Genomic DNA, 19,947 nt, shown 5'->3' with positions numbered 1-19,947 from the left:
CCACCCAAACTCCCCGGGGCTCCTACATATCTGCCCTGCACTCCCCCACCCTTCAAACGCTCCCTCCACCCTCATTTTATGGGCATGGCCCCCCCCTCAACCCATGGCCGTTGTCTGTGCTACCTTGGCACTTTGGCACCCTTGCACTGCCACCCTGGCACCAAGGCAGTGCTCCTGCTAGCTTGGCAGTCCCGGGGAGGGCGGTAAATCACGGGAGGCCGCTGAACCCCGCGCAGGTTGATCGTATGTATGTTTACAACTTACTTCCGTGGGTGTCATTCGGTCCTGCCCATTTGGGGCGGGGTTCCAACTCCGACATCTCGCGGGGCTCCGGAGAATCCTGGGAATCTGTCGGGAAGTTCGCTGGAGGTCTTTTGCATCAATTTCCGGCCACTATGCGCTCAGGCGAGAGCCCAACGCGGCCGGAGATTCGCACCCTAAGTTTCCTTAGAAACTGGGAGAGTCCGTCTTTTCTCAGTTTTCCTTTTTAATAAATGTCTGTCTCAAAAAGTCCAAGCCTTAAAACTAAGGATTCCATCACACTTTCATCAGGCCATCTCAACATTTGAGGAGAACAGAGTGCTCTCCAGCACAAGCAACATGCCCCAAAGCCAGTGCTTTCATCCACTCCTCTAACAGTGACTTCATATTTAACTGTAATTGGATCTGAAAATCAACATTAAGATCACATATGAGACAACACCAACCTTGCTGAACAATCATTCATTGAAACAATGGGAGAATATACCTTTGTACTAAATTACCCAGCTACAATGGGAAAATCAAATTTCCATTACCATTATAAACTCTGATTATTGTTAATGTCGCTTTATTGAGTATCATTATTGTTTACTACTTTGATATAAACAAAGTGAGTTTTTGCTTTGCTTTAATGCTCTGAGAAGTTAGTTTTTTTAAATCCCATTTTAGGTGAATTTGAGGAACACTTGGCTATTCAGCGCATCTCAGTGAGCATGACTGTAGATCATGGTACATCTAAGGAGCCAGCCTGATACAATAATAATAATGTTGCTGAAGTATTTGTTAAGCGAATGATATGTTACTGTAAAGTGTCAATTTAGAAGGTTAGTGCTTAAATTTGAATAGTAGTAGAGGGAATCAAAAATCTAGTTTTCTTTGAAGAGGTCAAGAGGTGTCATAACCTGTCTTGTCTAAAACAGGAATTTGAAAAAAATTCATTCATAAATCAATTGATGGGATTTTCCATGTGACATGTTTCGCGGCAGCGGCAGCTGCCCGCCATTGGCTGTCGGCAGGATCTTCTGATCCCACTGCAGTCAACACAGTTTCCCGTTCTTTGCACGTTGCCCCACTGGGGAACTCATGATGGGGGTTTTCCACCAGTGGGAACAGCCAGAAAATTCCAGCCAATGAGTTTAAAGAGCCATTAGTTCACAATGGATGGACAGAATAAGAATTGGAAATGTATTTGGTTACTAATCCTAAAAACACCAGATGTTTTCCAACAAACAGTACAACGTTATAGTTTTTTAAGGAGTGTACTTCAAACACATATTTTTTTGATCTAGTTTTATACAATTCTGCACATCATCTTCTTCCTTCAGCTTCTCCCATGTTACGTGGGTTCGCCAGAGTGCTGGTTTTCCTTGATGTCAACATCATTTTATGGATTTGGCAGGGTTTTTTATAGCTGGATGCTATTTCCTATTTATCTGGGCCTGGGAATCAGAGCATGCTGACCACCTGCTCTTATTGCCTGACATAAGTGTGTTGGAAGGATTTTCAGGTTCACAATCAATATTTTGGCTTTATAGCATTCTGTATATATTACCCAAACATTGGAAAAACAAAACTTTGCCATTTCCATCAGTGAAAGTCATGTATATATTTTAACCATAAATTTAATGCAGTGCATGCACATAATTAATGTATTCATTTATTTCCTTTGAATTAGATTCAAAGCATGGCAATTTGTATCATACTTTTATATCTTTCTGGTCTCATTAAGGTGAAAGATATTAATGCTAGGGACTGGAAAATGTCACATTTCATCATTCAGTGCCAGCTGCAAGTACATTTAGATGTAGAATTCCACCTGCAATCTACCCCAGCAATTTGGCTTGAGCCTCAGCTAATCACCTTGATTATAATTGCACCATTGTGACAAAGTCCCAGCTTTATGCTGTGGATTCAGATTAGACAAATTTATTTTATGTATGAACTTTACAACTAACAGGAACTTTCACTCTATTAATCTGGGCTGGATTGAAGCCTAATCCCAAAGTTGAAAGGCTAGTATCTTTACATAAAAGTTTTACTGCAGAATTTATGAGTATGTTTAACATCAACTTTGGTACTAAATTAGATATGATTGAAGGAGCTCAGAATCATCTGAAAATGCATACAACAGCTCATGTTGTAATTGGAAGAAATTTCTTTTTTTTTAACCAACATCAATTCAAATGATTAACTTGTTTAAATAAACATTATTTTAAAGCTAACTGTTAATATGATTTTTTTTGTGAACAGTTAATAGCAGATTCCTTGACTTATAATTTATCAGACTAGGTCGCCCTGGTGTTGATTGCTACTGTCAACATGATAGTGGAGCAGCTGTATTGCACCTTCAGTTCCTGATCAATGAGGTAAGGTAATAAAACTCAATTTGCCTGATTTCTGATAAATACTGAGAATCATTGCCATGGAATAATATGAGAAGTTTTAACTTAAATTTCTACTGAGTTCCAGTATTCGCAAAGTGCTGCTGATAACCGAATGGTTAAATTCATCAACCTCTCCGATGTCGTAATCTCGTCTCAGAACTCCACCCCTTTTGCCGAACTACGCCAAGTTGATGGATTTAAGTTAAAACTTCTCAGGTGCAAATAGGAATTGTTTATTTGTCTTCTATTGATTACAATTTGAAAGTCATTTAAAAAGGTAATTCGTAGACAATTTGAAGCTTTCAAAGGATCACAGAAATTATCTTCTTGCTTAGGCAAACAGCTCGACAATAACTTTAAAAGTCAAGTCTGAAAATGAAATATGAATACAGGGAGACAGTGAATAGTTCAGATCAAAGTATAGATGATTCAAGAAAAAGAGAGAGAGAGAGAGAAATCCAGCTAATCTTCAACTTCAAACCAACACCACCCAACTAAAAATGGCCTAACAAAACTTACTGTTTCATAGCTGTCTTAAGCCATCTAATCACACTCCAATATAATCCTAATTGGTTTGGGTTAGACTCAAACACATCTGATTTGACGGCAAGCCGTCCATCTTTAATATGCAACATTACTTCTAATTGTTTTGTATCTGCATACTTGTGTATGTTAAAGAATGTGATATTGTGCTTTATCAAGGCCAGCAAAAACTGGTTTTCTGCTGGATTAGCTATTATAACAAAAGAGCCTTCATGTTACCTTGTCTTGCAATGCTGTTGCTATGGGTCCTGCTCTATCCTTGGACACTGACTTGAAAAATTTATTCATTAAATCAGTTAAACTGTCTGTTTTAATCTAGTAAGTGAATTATGCTGCTTCTATGAAGCTTATGTTTTGAGAGTGTTGAAATCCTTAATTTAAAATGGGTAAAACTGGGGCATAACATTTATCCTAAATAACTATCCTCTACCTACTCTACCTATTAGGTGTCGTCCCCCCTCCCCAACACACACACACATGTGCCATGCTGCCCATAGCAACCTGGATGCCAGGAATGTTTTCTCAGAGCCAATTGCAGCAACTTATACGCGTTTCATTCTCATTAACCCAAACATATTTGTGTGGACATAATATGTGCCTAGTGTCACTTACGGGCAAAAATAGCAGCTTCTGAAGAATTTTCCAATTCAGGTCCATGGGTCACTGAAAGTGGCAACACAGGTGGAGAAGGTAGTCAAGAAGGCATATGGCATGCTTGCCTTCATCGGACGGGGCATTGAGTATAAAAATTGGCAAGTCATGCTGCAGCTGTATAGAACCTTAGTTAGGCCACACTTGGAGTATAGTGCTCAATTCTGGTTGCCACACAACAGAAGGATGTGGAGGCTTTGGAGAGGGTACAGAAGAGGTTTACCAGGATGTTGCCTGGTAAGAAGGGCATTAGCAATGAAGAGAGATTGGATCAACTCAGTTTGTTCTCACTGGAATTATGGAGGTTGAAGGGCTGTAGTGATCTGAGGAAATCACATCTGAGATGGCTGGTGCACAATTCTTTGCAAAACTTGATGCATCTCGGGGTTTCTGGCAACTAAAGCTAGAGGAACAAAGTACAAAATACTGCAATTTCAATACGTCATTTGGATGGTACTGCTTTCTGAGAATGCTGTTCGGCATCAGAAATTTGTCACCGTGCCATGGAGCACATAAAGGTATTGAAAGTGTATCTGTGGACACGGATGATATCATCATTTAGGGCTCAACCATAAAAGAGCACAATACGAGGTTACTTAAAGTTCTAACGAGCTTCAGGAGAAATGGGCTGAAGCTCAACAAGGAAAAGTGCTAATTTGGAGTAACAAAGTCACATTCCTAGGTGATGAGCTCTCATCGCATGGCATTGAACCTGACTAGGACAAAATCCAAGCAATTCTCAACATGCCAAAACCACACGACAAGAAAGCCATCTTAAGAATGATGGGTATGATCAATTTTATAGGGAAATTCATTCCAGACCTGTCAGTAAAAACAACACATCGTGATCTCCTGCACAAGACAATGGATTTCACTTGGACTGAGCAACATGAGCAAGAGTGGAAGAAGCTCAAGACTTCACTAACCACCATGCCTGTTATCACATTAAAAAAAAAAAAATTTAGAGTACCCAATTCATTTTTTTCCGATTAAGGGGCAATTTAGTGTGCCCAATCCACCTACACTGCACATCTTTGGGTTGTGGGGGCGAAACCCACGCAAACACGGGGAGAATGTGCACACTCCACACGGACAGTGACCCAGAGCCGGGATCGAACCTGGGACCTCGGCGCCGTGAGGCAGCGGGGCTAACCCACTGCGCCACCGTGCTGCCATTAGTTCTCACATTTTTTGACCCATCTAAGCAGATTAAAGTGTCAACAGATGCGCCCAAAGATGGTCTGGGAGCAGTTCTTCTGCAACTCGAGCATGACGATTGGAAACCAGTCGCATATGCATCACGGTCCATGACGACAACAGAGCAGAGGTGCACTCAAATCGAAAAAGAATGCCTGGGTTTAGTTGTAGGCTTGGAGAAATTCCACGACTACGTCTATGGGCTTCCAACTTTCACAGTTGAGACAGCTCATCGTCCTTTGGTTAACATCATAAAAATCAATATCCACCAGATGTCTCTGCGCATTCAGAGGTTGATGATGAAGTTACAACGCTATGACTTCAATCTCATCTACACACCAGGCAAATATTTGCTCTTAGCAGATGCATTATCGAGAGCACCGATATAAAGTGTTAGTAGTAAAATTGCTGGAGATGTCGATCTGCATGTCAATCTTATTTCCACACTACTCTCAGTATCAGATGCGAAACTATGATATCCAAGAAGAGACCAGGAAGGATCAAACTCTTCAAGAGATAATGAGGAACATCATGTTGGGTGGGGTTACTGGATTATGGGGATAGGGTGGAGGTGTTGACCTTGGGTAGGGTGCTCTTTCCAAGAGCCGGTGCAGACTCGATGGGCTGAATGGCCTCCTTCTGCACTATAAATTCTATGATAATCAACTCACACTGGCCCAGAGGTCAAAGTAGTTCTACAATATAAGATCTAAATTCAGTATCATTAATGGAGTGGTACTTTGTTTGAACACTATAGTCATACCTCAATCTCTTTGCAAGGATGTACTAAAGAGGATACACTAAGGACATCTTGGGATTGAAAAATATAAATGGAGAGCTCGTGGCTCTGTTTACTGGCCAGATATAAAGGATGGTCAGTTGTTGTGACACATGCCAGACGCATTGTTGCAAGCAAACAAGAGACCCTTGATATCTGATTTACCTAAGGCACCATAGCAGAAAATAGTTGTTGATCTCTTTTACCTCCGAGGGAAAGATTATTTAATGATCATAGACTATTTTAAAACTATCCTGAAATGGTTCTACTGTCAAGCATAACGGCAAGCAGTGTAATACTGCATATCAAGTCATTTTTTGGCTTGACACAGAATTCCACAAGTCATTGTGAGTGACGATGTTCATTGTTTTAGCTGTAAAGAGTGGCAACACTTCACAGTCAGGCATGATTTCAATCACGTCACGTCGAGAACTTTGTACCCTCAAGCCAATTCAAAAGCCAAAAAAGGTGTACATATTTTTAAGCAATTGTTGAAGAAAGCAATGGACAACCAATCTGATCCATACCTCACACCATTGAATTACAGACCATTACCATTGTCATATGGTGCATCACCAGCAGGGTTACTCATGAATAGAAGGTTGCGTACCACATCTCCATACTTGCCAAAGAAGAAGGAGAATGCAGTGGTACTGCAGGAAATACAAAACATTAAAGAGAAACAAAATCAGGTATATGATAGAGTGTCTGGAACTTTACCATCTCTGAGTAGTGATGACATTGTGAGAATAGAAGATTCAGGCAATTGGTCGAAAAAAGCCATTGTACTTGAAGAAGTAGCACCTCGTTCCTACAATGTACAGACAGAGGATGGATTGGTTTTAAGAAGAAACACACTCTTCTAAACCAGAGAAGATTTTCACAACAATGTGATGGATGACGAATCTACATCAGAATCAATGTAAGCTGCAGTGTCAGATAGTTCAGCAGTTCCTGAGCATAAGAATGTCATGGAGAACATTGAATCTGCAAGTTCTGAGCAGCAAGGTCAAACTTTGAGATGATGAACCAGAATCAGAAGAAAACCTGATCAACTCAATTTGTTGATTTGTGTGTGTGTGTGTGTGCGTGTGCGTGTGCGCGTGCGCGTGCGCGCGCCCGCGTGTGCCCGTGCCCGTGCGCGCAAAGGAAAGGGAATGCCGTGATACCATGGTTGTGTTGTAATTCACCAACTGTAGGAGTCTCACTAGTATATAAGTGAATGTTAGTTAGCTGACCTCTCACTGGAGCAAGGAAGTCAAAGAGAGAGGCTGCTTGTGCATGATTCTACTGTATTTTCATCTGTTTTCTTATGTATTGTTTACCCACAGTTAAAGTTAATACATCATTTGTAGCTTTAACTACAAGTGTTCCTGTAATAAATAAGGCCATCCGACAAGAACATTACAAGGGTGACCTGTTAGAAGTCTACGAAATTATGAGGGACATTGACAGAGTGGATAGTCAGAAGCTTTTTCTGAGCATGGAGGAGTCAATTACTAGGGGACATACGTTTAAGATGCGAGAGGCAAAGTTTAGAGGAGATGTGTGGGCAACGTTTTTTATACAGAGGGTGGTGAGTGCCTGGAACACGTTGCCGGAGGAGGTGGTGGAAGCAGGTACGATAGTGGTGTTTAAGGGGCGTCTTGACAAATACATGAATAGCATGGGAATAGAGGGATACGAGCCCCAGAAGTGTAAAATGTTTTAGGTTAGATGGACAGCATGGTCCGCGCAGGCTTGGAGGGCCTTGGGGCCTGTTCCTGTACTTTTCTTTGTTTATTATTGTAAGTATATGATATAACTCAAGTAGAAATGTTTGTCTGTAGCAGTGATGTATGTAATTTCTAAAAGCAACAAATAATTTGTTTTTTTTAACTAAAAACAAAGTGCTGGATCTACAACATCCACAGGAATTTGTTTTTAAATCATACTTGAAATCTAAAGGACCACTACAAGTAAGTCCAAAAGAGAATAGAATTAGAAAAGGCATTCACTGTATGTGAAAGTTCATTGTTTAAGACATCTCTAAGTTTGAGTAATTTAGTAGATGTACATAAATGCTTGCTATCAGTTTAGGATTTTTGTTTTGGTAGTAAAGATTATTCACTTGTCTAAGTATTAAAGTTACGGGAACTTCCGGAGGAGGCCATGGTGCGCGTGGTCGAACACAGGGCAACTCCTGCTCGAGGGCATAGGAAAGAGTTCTTTTTACCCGATATTCGGTGGAATTTCGACAAAAAGGTGTAGTTGTAGGTCGGAGGAGTAGATTCCCCCAGGAGTGGCATGTCCGCTGGTTATTAAACCCAGCAGAAGACGGTGAGAGATCTGACCAAAGTGTTGGAGGGAACCTGTGGCGCAGCAGCCGGTGTAAGGATGGCGGAGGGGAAAGGGCTGGTACAAGGTGAAAAGCCCCAGATGGAGCAGTTGATGGCTTTTATTAAGGAGGAATTTGTCAGCAGAGGAAGGAAATGTGGTAGGATTGCTCGAAGTGCATCGAAGGAGCTGTGGCACCTCTGAAGAGTTCAATAGAACGGGCGGAGAAGTGCTTGGAGGTGCAGGTGTCATAGATTAGAGAGATCAAAGGAGTGATCTCAGACCACAGTGATCGGGTGGTGGCACTGGAGGCGGAGTTGGGGCTCCTCGGAGACCTTTGTAAAATGTTGATGGCAAGGGTGGAGGAACAGGGGAATACCTCAAGAAGGCAGAACCTGCAAATAGTGGGCCTACCTGAAGGAGTGGAAGGTGTGAATGCCATCGAAGATGCTGGCGGGGCTGGTGGCAGAAGGGGTGGTAGATAAGGCCACTGAAGTGGACAGAGCACACAGGTGCCTGAGGCAGAAGCTGAGAGCTGGGGAGCCTTTATGGACGGTGATTGTGAGACTCCACAAATTTGTGGAGAAAGAGAAGATCTTGAGTTGGGCCAGGGAGAAGCGCACCTGTGAATGGGAGGGGAACAAGGTCTGAATATATCAGGACATTGGAGCCGAGTTGGCAAAACGGCAGGCAGGGTTCAATAAGGCCAAGGCGGTGCTGTACCGGTGGCGAATCAGGTTTAGGGTGCCCTACCCGGCGAAATTATGGGTGACTTTTGAAGGTTGGGAATATTACTTCGAGACCCCATAAGCAGCCGAGGACTTAATCAAGAAGCATAAACTGGAGGAGAACTGAGTGGAAAATGTTTGGGAATTGGGGTGCTGGCATTTTGTAATGGTTGGGAACACGTTTTAAGAGGGGGTAGGGATTGAGAGATTTTCGGCCCCTGTGTTTTGGAGGGTGGTCTTTTTTGGGTTTGCTGTTTACTGTTGGGATTGTAAGGGTGGTAGGGGGTGAAACGTTTATGTGGGGATGGATAATCCCACCCCCCTCCTGTTGTATGGTGTTGTTGTGTTTAGTGTTTGTTTGTTTGTTTTTGGGAGAGGTGACCTGCAGTTCAGGAGGAGGCTTTGTTTGGATGAGAGAGGGTAAGATCAGCAAGGAGTCTTCTTCCCTGAGCTGAAGAGTGGGGGGAGGGGGAGGGGAGGTCATTGGGAAGGGGCTGCCACGCTAGCAAGTGAACGGAAGCGAGGTGGGAGAGAAGGCCGAGAGAGGTGGCCGGGTGGGGGAGGGGGTGGGGAAGTGGAAGGGACTGGGGGAGGGGGAAGTTTGAAGCAATGTGGTGGGGGGGGGGGGGGGGGGGGGGTGGGGGGAGGGGGAAGAGAGATGACATGGTCAGGGGCGGAGAAGGAGGTCAATTGGGATGGGCTTGGTGTGGTATTATCAGGTATTGCTGTACCTAAGAGGCTGATGACCATTGGTTAAACCTAGGAGTTTACCATTGGCTGTTGATACGTAGCTCCGCCCTGACAGGCGGAGTATAAGAACCGGTGCCGTCCCAGCAGCCTTCACTTTCTGTGCCAAAGCTGCTGGGGAACAAGTTCTAGTCGATTAAAGCCTTCAGTTATGAAATCACTTTGTCTTGAGTGTAATTGATCGTGCATCAATTTAATCGACTAGACTAAAGCTGGAAGGATGGATCTCCGAATCAAACCGGAGTGCCTACAATTCAGCCCCCACAGGGAGAACTCGGCTGCAATATTTAAACACTGGCTGGCGTGCTTAAAAGGCTACCTCGAGACGGCCGGAGGCATCCCCTCAGAAGGACAGAAAATGCATCTCCTGCGCTCAAGGGTCAGCCCTGGGATCTACACCCTTATCGAGGAGGCGGAGGACTATGATGCCGCGATCGAACTGTTAAAAGGACATTATATCCGCCCTGTAAATCAGGTCTACGCACGTCACCTGCTTGCAACTAGACAACAAAGCCCCGGGGAATGGTTGGAGGATTTCTACCGGGCGCTACTGGTGCTGGGCCGAAACTGTGGCTGCCCGCAAGTTTCGGGGAGTGAGCACATGGAACTTTTAATCAGGGATGCCTTCGTGGCAGGTATGAGCTCCTCAGAGATCCGCCAAAGACTCCAAGAAAAGGACACCCTGCGACTTAGAGAGGCACGGGCCCTGGCAGGGTCCGTGGATGTAGCCTCCCAAAACACGCAGTCCTATGCGCCCGACTGCGCGGCGGCCCCCTGGGCTGCGTGGCACCCCGCAGCGGCAGCCCCACAGACCTTCCCCGTGTCCCCGCAGGCCTGCGCTGCGAGACGACCCGCTAACGCCGCCGGGCCCCGATGTTTCTTCTGCGGGCAGGCGAATCATCCCCGCCCGCGCTGACCGGCCCGCACCGCTACCTGCAAAGGGTGCGGCAAGAAAGGCCACTTTGTGGGGGTCTGCCCGCGCCGTGGCCGTGGTCTCCAGCGACTCCGGACCGCCGTGGCAACGCCCCCTTCAGGCCCCGACCGGCTAGCGCTCACCGCCACCCACACGCGGCCATCTTGCCCCCCGGACACCATGCTGGACGGGTGGGCGCCACCATTTTGTCCATCCCCCGCCATCTTGTCCATCCCCGGCCACCATGTGCGACCCATGGGAGACGCCATCTTGGATGGGGTCCCAGGCCCCCAGCACGGCCAACGAAACGCTGCCCAATCAGAACTCGCATCTGCTTCACCTGGCCTCGGTGACACTGGACCAAAGCCGACCTCGGACACTCGCAACAGCAACAACGACGGTCTACATCAATGGCCACGAGACGTCTTGCCTGATTGACTCTGGGAGCACGGAAAGCTTTGTTCACCCCGACACGGTAAGGTGCTGTTCACTTGTTACCCACCCTGTAAACCAAAGGATCTCTCTGGCCTCCGGGTCACAGTCGATGGAGATAAAGGGGTTCTGCCTAGCGAACCTCACTGCACAAGGCAGGAGATTCAACAATTTCCACCTTTATGTCCTGCCGCACCTCTGCGCGGCTACAGTCCTGGGGTTGGACTTCCAATGTAACTTGCAAAGCCTGACCTTTAAATTTGGCGGCCCTATATCCCCTCTTACTGTCTGCGGCCTCGCGACCCTTAAGGTCGACCCGCCTTCCCTGTTTGTGAACCTCACCCCGGATTGCAAACCTGTCGCCACCAGGAGCAGACGGTACAGTGCCCAGGACTGGACCTTTATCAGGTCAGAGGTCCAAAGGCTGCTGAGGGAAGGGGTCATCGAAGTGAGCAACAGTCCCTGGAGAGCTCAAGTAGTGGTGGTAAAGACCGGGGAGAAACATAGGATGGTCATTGACTACAGTCAGACCATCTACAGGTTTACGCAGCTGGACGCGTACCCTCTCCCCCGTATAGCCGACCTGGTAAACAGGATCATGCAATACAAGGTCTTCTCCACGGTGGATCTCAAGTCCGCCTACCACCAGCTACCCCTCCGTAATAGTGACCGCAAGTACACTGCCTTCGAAGTAGATGGGCGGCTCTATCAATTTTTAAGAGTTCCCTTTGGTATCACTAATGGGGTCTTCTCGGTCTTCCAGCGAGAGATGGACCGAATGGTTGACCGGTACGGCTTACGCGCAACGTTCCCGTATCTGGATAACGTCACCATCTGCGGCCATGACCAGCAGGACCACGACACCAACCTCCGCAAATTTCTCCAGACCGCGAAAATCCTTAACTTAACATACAATAAGGATGAATGCGTATTTAGCACCGACCGTCTAGAAATTCTAGGCTACGTAGTGCGGAATGGAGTTATAAGCCCCGACCCTGAGCGCATGCGCCCCCTTATGGAGTTCCCCCTCCCTCACTGCCCCAAGGCCCTGAAGCGCTGCCTCGGGTTTTCCAGTTACTACGCCCAGTGGGTCCCTAACTACGTAGACAAAGCCCAACCCCTAATCCAGTCCACAACCTTCCCGTGTCGACGGAGGCCCGCCAGGCCTTCAGCCGCACAAAGCAGACATTGCAAAGGCCACGATGCGTGCCATCGACGAGTCCCTCCCCTTCCAGGTTGAGAGCGATGCGTCCGACGTAGCTCTGGAGGCCACCCTCAACCAAGCTTCTTCCCCCGTACCCTCCATGCTTCCGTAATTCGCCATTCCTTGGTTGAAAAAGAGGCACAAGCCATAGTTGAAGCTGAGACATATTACCTGGCCGGCAGGAGATTCACTCTCCTCATAGACCAACGGTCGGTTGCTTTCATGTTCGATAATGCACAGCGGGGCAAGATTAAAAACGACACGATCTTGCGGTGGAGGATAGAACTCTCCACCTTCAACTACGAGATCTTGTATCGTCCGGGGAAGCTAAACGAGCCTCCTGATGCCCTGTCCCGCGGCACTTGTGCCACTGCACAAGTGGGCCGCCGCCGAGCCCTCCACGGGGATCTCTGCCACCCGGGGGTCACTCGTTTCTTCCACTTCATCAAGACCCGCAACCTGCCCTACTCCATCGAGGAGGTCAGGACAGTCACCAGGGACTGCCAAATCTGCGCAGAGTGCAAACCGCACTTCTACCAGCCAGAGAGGGCGCACCTGATAAAGGCTTCCCGTCCCTTTGAACGCCTTAGCATTGATTTCAAAGGCCCCCTCCCCTCCACCGACCGCAACACTTATTTCCTGAACGTGATTGACGAGTACTCCCGGTTTCCATTCGCCATCCCCTGCCCAGACATGACCGCAACCACCGTCATCAAGGCCCTCCAGAGTATCTTTACACTGTTCGGTTTCCCCGCGTACATACACAGTGATAGGGGGTCCTCCTCTATGAGCGACGAACTGCGTCAATTCCTGCTCAGCAGGGGCATTGCCTCAAGCAGGACGACCAGTTACAACCCCCGGGGAAACGGACAAGTGGAGAGGGAGAACGGAACGGTCTGGAAGACTGTTCTACTGGCCCTACGGTCCAGGAATCTCCCAGTCTCCCGCTGACAAGAAGTCCTTCCGGTGGCCCTCCACGCCATCCGGTCGCTGCTCTGTACAACTACCAATCAGACACCTCATGAACGTCTCCTTGTTTTCCCCAGGAAGTCCTCCAGGACCTCGCTCCCAACCTGGCTAGCGACACCCGGACCCATCCTGCTTCGGAAGCACGTGTGGGCGCACACCTCGGACCCGTTGGTCGAGAGGGCCCACCTGCTGCATGCTAACCCCCAGTACGCCTAAGTGGCGTTCCCTGACGGCTGGCAAGATACAGTCTCCCTTCGGGACCTGGCGCCTGCCGGAACCCCATGTGCACCCGAACCATTACCCCCACCCCTCCCCCACAGCACCTCACTGGAGGGTCAGTACTTCCGCCGCTCCTGCCTAAGCGCACCCACTCACCAACGCCCCCTACAGGCCCCCCCCCCCCCGGTGTCAACCGTTTGCCCCAACAGCGCCGTCTAGGGGTGACGAAGCTGCCAGGGAGGCCGAAACCACGCTTCTGGAGTCGCAACCACCTGAACCTCCACCAGAATCACCACCGAAGCCCAGACGATCCAGAAGGACGACCAGGCCACCCGATCGACTGATTGCTTCGCTGTGACTTTAACCGTGAACGAACACTTTGTAAATATTCTCGACAGCCCTGTAAATATTCCCGACAGCCCTGTAAGGGGGTTTGACGGTACCTCCATATCTGATCATACCATGTTAAAGGCGACTGTTACCACTGGCCACCACCCCCCGGCGGACTCTTGTTTAACAGGGGGGTGAATGTGGTATTATCAGGTATTGCTGTACCTAAGAGGCTGATGACCATTGGTTAAACCTAGGAGTTTACCATTGGCTGTTGATACGTAGCTCCGCCCTGACAGGCAGAGTATAAGAACCGGTGCCGTCCCAACAGCCTTCACTTTCTGTACCGAAGCTGCTGGGGAACAAGTTCTAGTCGATTAAAGCCTTCAGTTATGAAATCACTTCGTCTTGAGTGTAATTGATCGTGCATCACTAGGTTCAGGGTGGAATAAAGGGGGCTGGAGTTAAGTGAGGAAATTGATGGATGGCAAAGGGGAATGGAGGCGTAAGCCTCCGATAAGGTTGATAACGTGGAACGTCCGCGGACTCAATAGACCTGTTAAAAGATTGCGGGTGTTCCCGCACCTCAAGAGCTTGAAGCGGGGGGTGTCCTTTCTGCAGGAGACACACCTCCGCATGAAGGACCGTTAGGTTAAGGAAGGGGTGTGTCGGGCAGGTTTTTCACTTGGGGTTTGATTCAAGATCGAGGGGAGTGGCAATTTTAATGAGCAAGGAAATGGGACTTATGAGGGTGAAGGATCCGAGTGGAAGATTTGTGATTTTGAGTGGGGTATTGGAAGGGACGTCGGTGGTGTTGGTAAACGTGTATGCACCAAATTGGGACAATGTGGGTTTTATGAGGGTGCTGGTGGCAGCGATCCCGGATTTGGCCACACACCAGTTGATCATGGGAGGAGATTTTAATTGTGTCCCAGAGCCGAGGGTGAATAGGTTGAGCCCCAGGGCGATGGGTAGGGTGCGAATGGCAAAGGAGCTGGGTGGGTTCATGGAGAGGATTGGTATGGTGGATCCATGGTGCTTTCAGAATCCAGGGGGAAGGGAGTATTCCTTTTTTCCGCACATTTATAAGGTGTATTCGAGGATTGATTATTTTGTGGTCAACCCTTAGATTTCGATTGGGGTGGAGGGGGCAGAATACGCGGGGATAGTTATTTCGGACCATGCGCCCCACTGGCTCAAGATTTGACTTAGACTGGGACGAGAGCAGAGGCCGGGGTGGAGGTTTGATTTGGGGTTGCTGGCGGATAGAGGTTTTTGTGATAAAGTGCAGGCAGCTATGAAGGAGCATGTGGAGTTGAATCAGAATGGGGAGGTGTTGCCGTCCATTTTTTGGAAGTGCTGATGGCAGTGATGGTGGCGGCGGGGGTGGGGTGGGGGGGAATTATCTTGTTTAAGGCTCGCGCGGATAGGGAAAGGAGGGAGGAATTTGACCGCCTAGTGAGCGAGATAGTGGAGGTGGACAGGGAGTATTCAAGGCTGCCCACCACGGAGTGATTGGCGAGGAGGAAAAATGTGCAGGGGCAATTTGACAGCTTGGTAACGGGTAGGGTGGTAAGGCAATTGCGTGTGGCAAGGGGGGTGCAATATGAGTATGGGGAGAAGACGAGCCACATGCTGCCGTACCATTGCGGAGGTAGGCCTCGTCCAGGAAACATTGAGGATACGGACTGAGGCTGGAGATGTGGTGTTGGAGCCAGGGAAGATAAATGAGGCGTTCAGGGAGTATTACCAGGGACTGTGCGAGGCGGACCCGAGGGTGAGGAGGGGGCATGGAGTGGTTTCTGGATGAGCTGGAGTTTCCCCAGGTGGAGGAAGCAAAGAGGCAGGCATTGGAGGAGTCCCTGTGGCTGAGGGGGGTGCTGGATAGTATCAGCGGGGAAAGGCCCCAGGGCCGAATGAGTACCCGGAGCAATTTTATAAGGAGTTTGCGACGGATTTGGTACCGCACCTGTTGGGGTCGTTTAGTGAAGCGCTGGAGAAGGGGGAGCTGCCGGAGACGATGGCCCATGTAGTGATTACGTTAATCCTGAAAAGGGGGAAGGACCGGGTGGAATGTGGTCATATAGGCACATATCACTGTTGAACACGGATGTGAAAGTATTGGCTAAGTTGTTGGCGGGGAGAATTGTGTCCTGGGGTGGTTGCAGTGGATCAAACAGGCTCTGTGAAATGCAGGCAGCTCGTGAGTAATAGAAGAAGGTTGTTGAATGTGATTATGAATCCGTCGGGAGGTCTGGTACCGGAGATAGTGATGTCCATGGACGCGGAGAAGGCATTCTGTCGGGTGGCGTGACGGTACTTGTTCGAGGTTCTGGGAAGGTTTGGGTTTGTGGCGAGATTTGTGATATGGGTGCGGTTGCTATATGTGGCACCAAGGGCGAGTGTGAGGACGAATAATATCAGCTCACAAAGCTTTGATTTACACAGGGGTACGAGGCAGAGGTGCCTGCTGTCGCCATTGTTGTTTTTGCTGACCATAGAGACGTTACCAATAGCTCTTCGGGAGTCGATGCAGTTGCAGGGGATTATGAGGGGACAGAGGGAGCATCGGGTGTCGCTCTATGACGACAACCTATTGCTGTACGTTTTGGATCCGCTGGAGAGTATGGGAACGATCATGGGTCTGCTGGGGTGGTTTGGAGAGTTCTTGGTGTATAAACTGAATGTAGGGAAAAGCAAGGTTTTCCCGGTGAATGAGCTGGGACAGCGAGCTAATTAAGATGGATGCATTTAAGGTGGCGAGGGATAGTTTCAGGTATTTGGGGATTCAGGTAGCGAGCGAAAGGTCGGGGCTCCATAAGTGGAACTTAACGAAGCTGGTGAAGGTGGCCAGGGGGATCTTAAGAGGTGGGATACACTGCAGTTGATGTTGGCGGGGAGGATCCAAGTGGTAAAAATGAATATTCTGCTGAGGTTCTTGTTTATCTTTCAGGCTCTTCCTAACTTTGTACCAAAGTCCTTTTTTGGGAAATGGACACGATTATTTTTGGCTTTGTATGGGCAGGGAGGCGGCGAGTGTCGGGAGGACCCTGCTACAGAGGCAGCAGGGGGGGGGGGGGGGGGGTTGGGGTTGCCGAACCTGCTTCAATATTACTGGGCGGCGAATGTGGAAAAGGCGCGGCGGTGGTGGGAAGGAGAAGGGGTAGAGTGGGTTAGGATGGAGGACGAATCTTGTAAGGGGTCCAGTTTAAGGGCTATGGTGACAGCAGTGTTGCTAATGGCACTGAGTAGGTATTCAGGGAGCCCGGTGGTGCAGTCCACGGTGAAGGTTTGGAATCAGTTGAGGAGGCATTTTTGGGTGGAGGAGATGTCGGTGTTAATGCGGCTGTGTGAGAATCATGGGTTTGAGTCGGGGGGAGGATGGATAGTACATACAGGAGGTGGAGGGAAATGGGGTTGGTCAAGGTGAGAGATTTGTATTTGTAGGAAGGGTTTGTCAGTCTGGAGGAGCTAAGGGAGTGGGTAGAGCTGCCAAGGTGAAGTGAGTTCAGGTATCTGCAAGTTAGGGACTCTCCACGAACGATCTGGAAGGGGTTCTCTAGGTTGCCAGGATACATCCTGCTGGAGCGACTGCTGCTTCCAGATGTGGAAGGGGAGTGAAGAATTGGGGATATATACAAGTTGCTGTGAGGAGCAGGAAGGAGAGTAGGTGGTGAAGATCAAGGAGAAATGGGAAGGGGCGTTGGGAATGGAGATCAATTGGGGAGTATGGAGTAAGACACTGCGTTGGGTAAACGGGACCTCCTCCTGCAGAAGAGGAGCCTTATAGAGTTTAAGGTGGTGCACAGGGTGCATATGACTCTGGCAAGAATGAGTGGGTTCTTCCAGGGGGTGGCAAATGAGTGTGAGAGGTGTGGAATGGAGCCAGCGAATCATGCGCACATGTTCTAGGGTTGTGAAAACTATAAAGTTGACTGTTGGGAAGTATGTTTCCCATGGTGTTTATTTGCTGCCACCTGTTTTGATACATGTTTGTAATAAAATACATTTTTAAAAAAGTATTAAAGTTACAATCCATTTTCCCCACCAACAGATAAGTACACAGCTTGCTTTATGTCAGTGACTTTTTTCTTGCCCTCCTTTAGTTCTTCTTTTCCATGCATCTTTTCTATGTGTTCTCCTCAATGGTCTTTAACTTTAGAAAACCTTTCTAAAGAGAACTCTACATTACAAAGTCCTTAATGGTTATCATTAACAATAAGTTAATGCGATGAGCTACTGCAGTGGGATGTAGTCACCATTCTTATTTTATTTGCATGTCTATAATTTGGACTTAAAGTTATTGAAAAGCCAATGATGTCACTACTCAAGCAATCTGTTGTGAAATTATTCTACAATTAATAATTACTTTTAAAATCTCTGCTAGTCATGGTCTGAGCAAATATTTTCTAATCACTCATATTCCAGATTATTTTTGCTTCAAATGTTCATGTTTAGGTGAATGTGGTCACAACAGGCAATTTTAATGATATAAAAAATTGCAACAACCAATACAATTTTATGGCACATGACCCAATAATGGGAACAATTAGTCAAAACAACTGGGGCATCCATCAGCAGTAATCTCACAGCAGGAGAAGAACTTGGAGATGCAGCGAAGCATACTGCTGTGGCCCATGTAGGAAACTATGACGCAGGGAGGAGAACAGGCAATGAGGTCCTACAGAGAAGGTTGAGGAGCTAGGATACAAATTAAAAAGCAGGGGCTTAAAGATAATAATCTCCAGATTATTACTTGATTACAGTGCATATTGACACAGGAAGAAACTGATTAGACGTTTAAAGGTGTGGGTGAAAGAGTGATACAGGAAGCAGGGGTTTCAATAAGGCACTGGCACTGGGAAAGGAGAAGCTGGTCAATTGAGATGGGACCAGTATCCTGGCAAATTGAATAACTAGAATGGAAAATGGGGCTTTCAGCTAATAATGGGCAGGAGGTCTAAGATAGGATAAAACTGTGAAAGAAAAGAGAAAAGCTAAGTTTGTAGAGCAGAGTATTAATTTGTATTGAATCAAACAGATTGGGACAGAGTTCAAAAATGTTAATAGGGTATTAGCGACTAAGAGTAAAAAGTTAAAATTAAAGGTGCTAAACCTGAGTGGAAGAAGCATTTGTAACAAGATAGGTAAATTAAATGTGTGATCCATTCGCCATTGCTGGGACAGAGGGCTGGATTTTATGGGACACCATGGTCCCGGTGCCCCTGGCTAAAAAGTTATGGGAGGGCCTTAACCGCCTTAAGAGAATTGGTCGGCAATCAGGAGCCGGCAGCTTTCCCGTACCGGCAGAGCCACTGGGAATGGTGACCACTGCTGGTACTGCACTTGGGGACATAAGGAGACGAGCTCAAGTGGATCACAGTTTGAGCGTTCTGCCATGTGCCAAATTGGCAGGTCTGGATGAGGGTGGGTTGTTTCTTGGAGTTTGAGAGGCCATGGAAGGAGGGGATGGGATAACACCTTGAGGGTGCCTGCCACCAGTATGTGCAAGGAACTCTGCTGGGCTAGCCACTTGGCATGGGTCTCTCCTGCTGTTGGTTAAATCGTGGTGGTGGTGTGGAGCGCCTTAAATAGGGATTAATTGAGGGGTTAAATAGTCAGCCTCTAGTTTTTATACTATGCTCCCTTGCCCTAGATTCCTCAGCTAGAGGACAATCTACCCTAATTGCTCCACCTAATCTTGTAAACTTTAATCAAATCACCCCCCTTAAGCTTCTAAATTCCAGAGCAGACACCCTAATTAGGATACTCTCTCCTCATAATTTAACCGTTGGAATCTGGGCATCATCCTGGGAAAGCTACACTGCATTCTCCCCAAACTCTATACATCCTTTGCAAAGTGTGGTACCCAGAAGTGGTCATGGTACTTAGGTACTTTATTTTTAGTCAAGTGTGATTTGTTGCTTTTGGAATTACATACATCGCTGTTACAGACAGAACTTTGCACTTGGATTATATCATATACTTGAATTGAAAAATTCTTCAGAAGCTGCTTTTTTTTCGCCAGAAGTGACCCTCGGCATATATTATGTCCAGCTTCAGCCAGAAGTACCAAGTAGATAATCCATCTTGGTCTCCTGAGGATCCCAGCATCACAGGTACCAGTCTTCAGACAATTCAATTAATTCCACATGATATCAAGTGTTATGGATCAGGGTTTAGAGAATCCCAAATGTATCATGGAGTTCACCTGACCCACAACTTTTAATAGATTGTGGTATGGGGAGCACACGGCTCACTCTACAGGTATGGTA

The 19,947-nt window shown here is 47.4% G+C and overlaps 1 protein-coding gene across 5 annotated transcripts in view; it reads left to right on the top strand.

The window, feature by feature from the left end:
* The window catches only part of stxbp5l (syntaxin binding protein 5L), an 879,402-nt gene that overhangs the window by 147,480 nt on the left and 711,975 nt on the right, over positions 1-19,947 (top strand). For all 5 annotated transcript variants that reach the window (XM_072513712.1, XM_072513711.1, XM_072513708.1 and 2 more), the window contains exon 3: positions 2,546-2,627. In XM_072513712.1, coding sequence (XP_072369813.1) covers positions 2,546-2,627 — 82 coding nt within the window. The remainder of the gene's footprint in view (positions 1-2,545; positions 2,628-19,947) is intronic.

Source organism: Scyliorhinus torazame, chromosome 8 (genome assembly GCF_047496885.1).
Source record: "Scyliorhinus torazame isolate Kashiwa2021f chromosome 8, sScyTor2.1, whole genome shotgun sequence".
Classification (NCBI taxonomy): domain Eukaryota; kingdom Metazoa; phylum Chordata; class Chondrichthyes; order Carcharhiniformes; family Scyliorhinidae; genus Scyliorhinus; species Scyliorhinus torazame.
Note: the sequence above shows the minus strand (reverse complement) of the source record. Positions and strands in the feature narration are given on the sequence as shown.